Here is a 7,851-nt window from a genome sequence, read left to right as displayed (position 1 = left end):
TGGCTACGTTTGAAATCTCCAATTGGCGGCACCTTGCGAAAAAAAAGACGACTGGCGCGCTGTTATAACCTCGGCTATAACCGCGTAAGCGTTTCCACGCCAGTAAAGAAGAAGAAGATTATGGCTTCGGTGCCACCGAGTTAAAGTTTTTTCGTGCATTCAAGTAATAAAGTAGTCAAATGATTCTCACATGAATTTTTAACGCATTTTTATGGTTTGAAATATTGTTTTATGTAACATTATTGATCCTATTTTTTAAGTTGGTTTAAACTGACATAGTGCAAAATTTCGCTAAAATCGGCCCAGCAATTTAGGAATTAACCCCGGACAAACAACGCGACATGTAATTTTTATATACCATATATATAATAGATAGTAATAAAACCAAAAAACATTGTTTTCCCATAAAGTATATGTGTCACTTATTATAGAGAGAGGTTGTCGAATGAGGAAAAAAGTCAAATTCAGTCATTAGTTTAAAATCATAAATGTATTGACTGCAAACGCAAGTCAACACGCACATCAAATTAAATATTATACTGTTACTAATAACTTGTTCCGCCCACTAATTACTATATTAAGTATCAATTTGTGGAGTGTTCCATTGATACTGTGTCAGTAATTACTAAATCAGAAACAAACCTGTGTTTACATATAGTACATATATGATTACAAGCTATTGGGGATGTTATAGTATACAGAAAATGGAAATAGCAGCCAATTTAGGCTTTCAACTCATCGTCAACACTAGTCAATATAAAAAAAAATAAATTTCATTGCAATAAGTTAACACTTGAACACGCACATCCTCACAACTGACCCCTTAGGAAATTGGTGGGTAATTATGAGTAAACCAATTTTGTTTTAATTCTTTAAAAGATTTATATGGATACTTTGTAACAAAGTTCAATTCCAACTTGAATTTTTATATTTGTAGCCCAAATAACTACTACCAAATAAGTGGTGAAGTAGTGTTAAACGAACTCTAATATTTTACTTTTAGTGAATAGCGTAGAAAGCAGAGAAGAGGCTAAAGTATGACGAATATAATAAAGAAAAGTATTTCTATTCAACGGTTTACTAAATTTTAACTATTTCGAAATAATTTGAAACTAAAGAAAATGAAATGGTTTTACTATGAGTCAATAGTGAGACTTTATTCCTCATTTTAAAATTCTTAATTTATTCTTCAAAATCCATATCGCCCCTCTCAGAATAATCTCCCTTGGTTCAAATACACTTGTGCCAACGTTTTTTTTCAGTTCTGGAAACAGTTGTTAAATTTTTTTTACTTAAAACAGTTTCTCCAGAGCGGTCGTTTGAGTTTGCTGAATAGCCATAAGGGAAATCAGCGAATACGGTGGTTACGGCACGATATTGGTTGAAAATCTGGCAAAAAGTCACGAAGAATCAATACTGTAAACAACCGTGCATTATGGTGGTGCAAAAACCAAGAGTTCTCGGCCCATAATTCTGGCCTCTTTTCTTCCCAAACGACGCATAACACATAGTAATCCTTGTTGACAATTTGGTCGGTTAGAAGGAATTCGGAGTGCATCACACCTGGATTTTTAACCTGCTTTGAGGTGTTTTTCTCGGCTTCGGCTCACCTTTGCCACGATATGCGGCCGATTGATTTCCGGGTCGTAAGCATAAATGCGATGATTTCATGACATCCTGGTAGTAGTGTTTCACAGACGTAAACGCGGTGCTGTTTTTCGAAAAAATTTAGTTATTTTGGAACCAATCGTGCTTTCACTTTCTTATGCCCAAATTTTCTTTCAAAATGGTTTTCACTGATCTTTCTGATATACCAACGATGTCAGTAGAAATCATCGATTATCAAACACCAATTCCTATATTTTATTGACGTGTTGGTCATCAGTTGTTGTTGGAGGTCTTCCTGCACGTGGTTCGTCGTTAACGCGTTCTCGACCCTATTTGAATAATTTGTAGCAATCAAAAACACTTGGTTGCGCCAAAGAATTTTCACCGAAGGCCTTTTCCAACAACCTGAACGTTTCGACACCAGAAATTTGATTCCGCACACAAAATTTAATGGAACTTATTGTTAAATATTTTGGCTCATCGTAAAAATCACTTTATATCCTTCAGGAAGTCAAGCGTATTCAAAACATTAATGATTATTTTGTTGTGATATTTGCACAGATGTCACTGACAGTCATACTAACCTAAAAAAATAAATATTTCGGCGAATGAGCTTTCGAGCGAAATTGAAATTAAAAAGTGTTACTATTTTTAGCCCAGGATATCGCTATTTTATATTCACAGCTGCTTAACGCCTTATCGCCAGATACCAGTATCGTGTCAATCTTTGATTTTTTTCGTACGGGGTATGGTCTCTTGTATGAATAGAGGCAACTCAAAAAATGAATTATGCGACAGTTTTTATTGTAATATATACCAAAAGTCATATTTAGCACTTATTAGAGATATATAATAAATAAGACATGCAATTCGACACTTTTTAAGGGAATATAAATTTTTTAATTTCACCACGCAAACACTTCAGAATCGTGTATGCCGCTTCACAGTTGTCTTTCTTTATGCCAGCACTTGCGTCCTTGCATTTCAGTAGACCCGCGCGGTAATCGTCTTTGTAAGAGTCGGGTAAAACTAAGTCAACTTGCTTCAACGACGCTTCGTACAGGAACTTGCCCTTTTTCATCTATGGTAGTCAAGACAAAATTTAACAACATAAAAAAATTGTGATTAAATTAAGTCTGTTATAATGACTAGTTATTACCGTTTGCATCATTTCTAAAACACAATTAATATAGCATTTAACATCTTTATTGTTGTCTGGTATGTTGCCGTCGCGCAATTGATTTGCGAGTTCTGAAAATAAGGTGTGAATAGTTTTTAGAGTTAGGAGTATTTTAGGTCTTTGGAGATGGATACAGAGTCGCTAACTCATTTCATGCCAGCTTGCATTAAATGTTTTTAGTCATAAATTTATTATTTGAAATATAAATTATTGTTTTTATGAAAAATAAAAAATATATAAAAAATATACCTATTTAATAAAGAAACCTACTCAATAAGTTCTTGAAAAGTTTCGGAGCACTTGAAGTAAAACTTGATCTATTATATGTTTGTTCCCCAGCAAATGAATGAAGTATAACATCTTATACAAAGATCCAACTCAGAAAGTATCTGACATGTCCCATTATTGTCTACTGTTTTGCACGACTACTGTAGTAGTGAGAAAGGTGGGAAGCAGTAAAGAATTATAGTGTTGCCTCTACAATCCACGTTATACGAGTAAACGAAACGAACTAGCAACATTTCATTGTAATTGATAATATGAATATAAACGTTAAGTCTTGCCCATTCTTTAATGACGTAACAACGGAAACCCCCATACGAAACTGTCATAAAATCTATTTCTAGTACGAGTATTCCTGAAAGCAGTCACTACCAAATCTATTGCCGTTCGAACTGTTTGTTAAATTATTAAGAATTTATAAAACAATGTTTACCGATGCTAATTTTCGGAAATCTTGGTAAGCACACATCTCGCATTAATTTAGCAGTGGCCCACATCTGCTCCTCAGTGATCTGGAAGCATAGTAAAAATAAAAACCGGAGAACGGTTATCAGGCAAATCAAGATGAGACATATTAAACACATTATGATGTAAATAAATTCCATAAAAACAAAAACATTATTAACATTTCCAAATTTTTTATTTGTCTATAAATTAGTTTAAATATTTCGTCCTTAAAATCAGGTTAATTACACAATTATACAGTTGTCATCAAATAAAAAATTACCCTACCCTTTAACCTTTCAATTGCTCGAAATTTTAAGCTCATTACACACCGATGCAGAAGATCGATAAAGCAGTTTAGTCATTAAGCCCCATGGTAAGAAGTTGAATGGATCTCGAAAACAAAGATCATGTAACTACATCCGTTCTTGAATAATCTATATGTACATATATTAATTTATAGTGATCTATTTTCTTAAATGCACTAAGAACATCTTTAATCCATACAAAAATTACATAGTATTTATAGCAATTATATTGAAGAAAATGTACTCTCAGCGTCACTGGTAAAATAAGTATGTCACAACGCGCCAACGAAATTGATTATTCCTGGCTATCTTAAAAACAAACTTTATAACATAATCAATCGTCTCTAACATTTTACGAAATATTCGTACTTGAAAAAGCCCTAACACTTTGCATCATTGATACAGTTTTTGCCATAATTTGAAAAATAAAACGTTCTATTTAGGTCAACCTGTAGAAACGTTATATATTACTCTTCCAAATCCGTAAATATTTCAAAAATTGCTCTTAAGTTTGACGAACGGATACCCCAAAGATATTTTCTCTGCATAAGGAATGTCGCTGATAATTTAAGATTATAGCAATAATATTGATCGGTCATTGGAACTCTTACCGAGTGTCAAAGCAAATGAGAGAGGTTTAAAAGGTTTTGAAACATTCCTGTATTTACTATAATATCTCACAATTTGACCCATCGGAAAACTCAAAAAATAGAGAATACGATTTACCTTTCGAAATAACTAAACCCGCGGAATATCGTCTTATATTCGCATTCGTATGTACCTTGGCTTGTGTCTAAAACCGGTTCCGAGCCAGCGATTGGCAAATTGAAATTTATTTTTTAACTTACACCTGCAGATATCGGAGTAGCGTATAAAAACGCCAAAAGTGAGGAAATGAAGATAGCTTTGCAAAAATACATTACTAAAGAGTCAATTTAGAAAACTGTTTTTTGTTTATACTGCAACACAATACACCAATGCGCGAAAAGTCTGACTGAAACTGAAGAAGGTTTGCAAATTCTAATTGAATATATACCGTAAATTTTTGGGTAATTTCTCGCACGAGTGACAACCAAAAATAAGAAAATGTACAAAGTAATTTACGGTAGAAAAAATTGTGTAGCTGTCGTATAGTGTACTGGTATATATGTATGTATACAGGTAAATATATGCAAATTAAAGAAGAAATAATCAATCAGCTCATTATTAGGTTAAAGATCCCAGCAATAAAGTTCTATACGTACATTATTGAAAACAAATTAACAGTTTATAATTTTTTGCAAAGTACAAAAAGCAAAATACGTATGTATTTTTAGTATTTAAACATTCATCGTATGTTTATAGCAGTAGGTAAAAAAGAATGCCTTGAGGCATGAACTCTGTCGGCCAAACATCGATCAAAATTATCTATGAATTTTGAAGCATACGAGTACATACATATTTATATGAAACATAGATTTGTCTTAATAACAAAAAATGTTTCGTATTTGACCCAGATTTCTACGTAGTTAACGATGTTGGCTGTAAATTAAAAATTATTTTGCTACTTTAATTTCATTTTGTTGGTTTAGCACTGACAATGTAAATAGGTTGAGTGAAGAATATTGAAATTAACTTTCGAAATTGTTATCACAAACAATTATTGAATCATTATTAAGATATTGAAAGTGAAGAATATTTTTTTATAGAAATCGATAAATAATCATACTCGTGATTAAACAAAAGTGGCGGCGGTTTTAAGAGGGTATTTTACTCTAGAATTTTGAAAAATTCGATTTTTTTCATGTATTTAAAGTTTAGACCCTTAAGAACATATCCTCCAAAGGATTTTTAAAAATTAAAATTATTTTAAGAGCTACAGTTACTTTAGTGACGCTGTACCTAGCCCGGTTCGGCCGTATCGAATTTTTTAAACGCGTTTTTTTTGTCGAAACTAATTTTTTCCACACGGTACCGGCATTATCTCAAGTTCTATACAATTTACTTGAAATTTTGTGAGAACCTTCTTTATATAATCCTTTATCGTTCCTACCAGCATAGTGTCAAAATTTTTGTTTTTAATATTTTAAAAAAATTCAGGAATTTCAAAAAAACAAGCGAAAAAAATTATTTTTATTTTCAGGCATTCGTCATTTTTTCGTGTTCCCTGAAGTAGGGACTATACTCGTAACAGCATCCTTACTAATATTTTTGGTTTTTTTTTTAATAAAATTCAAAAAACTGCCCAAATTTGATTTCTAGACTAGAATATCCTCTTAAGTCACGCCTTTGGAATCGTTTTCTTCATACCATAATTCACACTAAGTTATCTTATCGATATCTTTAGAAGATACAAATTTAATATTTTCAACACGTAATTTTACTTCACGCTGATTAATAGTTAATACAATTTTTATACTCTCGCAACAAAGTTGCTAAAGAGAGTATTATAGTTTTGTTCACATAACGGTTGTTTGTAAGTCCTAAAACTAAAAGAGTCAGATATAGGGTTATATATACCAAAGTGATCAGGGTGACGAGTAGAGTTGAAATCCGGATGTCTGTCTGTCCGTCCGTCCGTGCAAGCTGTAACTTGAGTAAAAATTGAGATATCATGATGAAACTTGGTACACGTATTTCTTGGCTCCATAAGAAGGTTAAGTTCGAAGATGGGAAAAATCGGCCCACTGCCACGCCCACAAAATGGCGGAAACCGAAAACCTATAAAGTGTAATAACTAAGCCATAAATAAAGATATTAAAGTGAAATTTGGCACAAAGGATCACATTAGGGAGGAGCATATTTGGAAGTAATTTTTTTGGAAAAGTGGGCGTGGCCCCGCCCCCTATTAAGTTTTTTGTACATATCTCAGAAACTACTATAGCTATGTCAACCAAACTCTACAGAGTCGTTTCCTTCCGGCATTTCCATATACAGTTCAAAAATGGAAGAAATCGGATAATAACCACGCCCACCTCCCATACAAAGGTTATGTTGAAAATCACTAAAAGTGCGTTAACCGACTAACAAAAAACGTCAGAAACACTAAATTTTACGGAAGGAATGGCAGAAGGAAGCTGCACCCAGGCTTTTAATAAAAATTGAAAATGGGCGTGGCGTCGCCCACTTATGGACCAAAAACCATATCTCAGGAACTACTAGACCGATTTCAATGAAATTCGATATATAATATTTTCTTAGCACCCTGATGACATGTACGAAATATGGGTGAAATCGGTTCACAACCACGCCTTCTTCCAATATAACGCTATTTTGAATTCCATCTGATGCCTTCTCTGGATAATATATACATTAGGAACCAATGATGATAACGGAATAAAACTTTACACTTTTACGGTATTTGAGCTGAGGTATCCCTTGTGGAAAAATTGTCGTGATCGGACTATAACTTTTCAAGGTCCCTGATATCGAACACGAAGAACTCAGTGCCTAACCTAACCTAACCTAATTTTTCACCGAAAATATCGGTAAATCTCTCAGAATTGAATTCTAATTATTTTTACAGCAAAATAAAAAAGTATGTAAATGACAGATAATGAAATCTCGATTATCACTTTTTCATGCGAGAATATAAAATGTTCGGTGACACCCGAACTTAGCCCTTCCTTACTTGTTTTTATGATTAGTTCAAACTTAAATCAAATTATGTTAAGTCGATCCAAAAGTGATGACTTTTCTAGATGACACACTCACTGAACTGCAAATTTTTATATGTAGGAGATGGGTTAATCCTTCCTCGTTGCGTATACGCAGCGTCTTGCTTACAATTGTTATTATTAGCCGCGCCCATTTTTACTTTTTGTGAGAAAAATATTTTTAAATGATTTCTAACACGATACATTGTCTTGCTGAAACAATACTTTCGTGTCTTTAAATGCGAAATTATTCCATGCACATCCCAAAATATAGACGCTAAACCATTGCTCCTCGAGACAAAAACACGGGTTTATTAAACTTGAACATTTCCAAATCAACTCGTCGTTTCTATCACTGACTAGTAAAAAATGTCTTCCAGCCGAACCCAGAAAC

The 7,851-nt window shown here is 33.2% G+C and overlaps 1 protein-coding gene across 1 annotated transcript; it reads right to left on the bottom strand.

Moving 5' to 3' along the window:
* Positions 1–2,382: 2,382 nt before the first annotated feature.
* On the bottom strand, positions 2,383–4,825 carry LOC105222982 (general odorant-binding protein 19a). Its single transcript, XM_049455721.1, has 4 exons — positions 4,671–4,825; positions 3,504–3,582; positions 2,768–2,859; positions 2,383–2,689 (listed from the first exon to the last, which is right to left on the bottom strand). The coding sequence occupies exons 1-4, from the start codon at positions 4,740–4,742 to the stop codon at positions 2,489–2,491; spliced, it is 444 nt and encodes a 147-aa protein (XP_049311678.1). The 5' UTR covers positions 4,743–4,825; the 3' UTR covers positions 2,383–2,488.
* Between the last annotated feature and the right edge of the window lie 3,026 nt (positions 4,826–7,851).

The sequence above is a fragment of the Bactrocera dorsalis genome, chromosome 4 (genome assembly GCF_023373825.1).
Source record: "Bactrocera dorsalis isolate Fly_Bdor chromosome 4, ASM2337382v1, whole genome shotgun sequence".
In the NCBI taxonomy this organism is placed as follows: domain Eukaryota; kingdom Metazoa; phylum Arthropoda; class Insecta; order Diptera; family Tephritidae; genus Bactrocera; species Bactrocera dorsalis.
This window is presented reverse-complemented; position numbering and strand designations above follow the sequence as displayed.

What these genes read in the sequence shown, in the direction of transcription:
- LOC105222982 (XM_049455721.1), bottom strand. Translation starts at nt 4,742, where the DNA reads ATGTATTTTTGCAAAGCTATCTTCATTTCCTCACTTTTGGCGTTTTTA. An exon ending in ATTTCCGAAAATTAGCATCG is followed by an intron (nt 2,860 to 3,503) that starts GTAAACATTGTT and finishes CCTTATTTTCAG; the next exon opens with AACTCGCAAATCAATTGCGC. An exon ending in TTTTAGAAATGATGCAAACG is followed by an intron (nt 2,690 to 2,767) that starts GTAATAACTAGT and finishes TGACTACCATAG; the next exon opens with ATGAAAAAGGGCAAGTTCCT.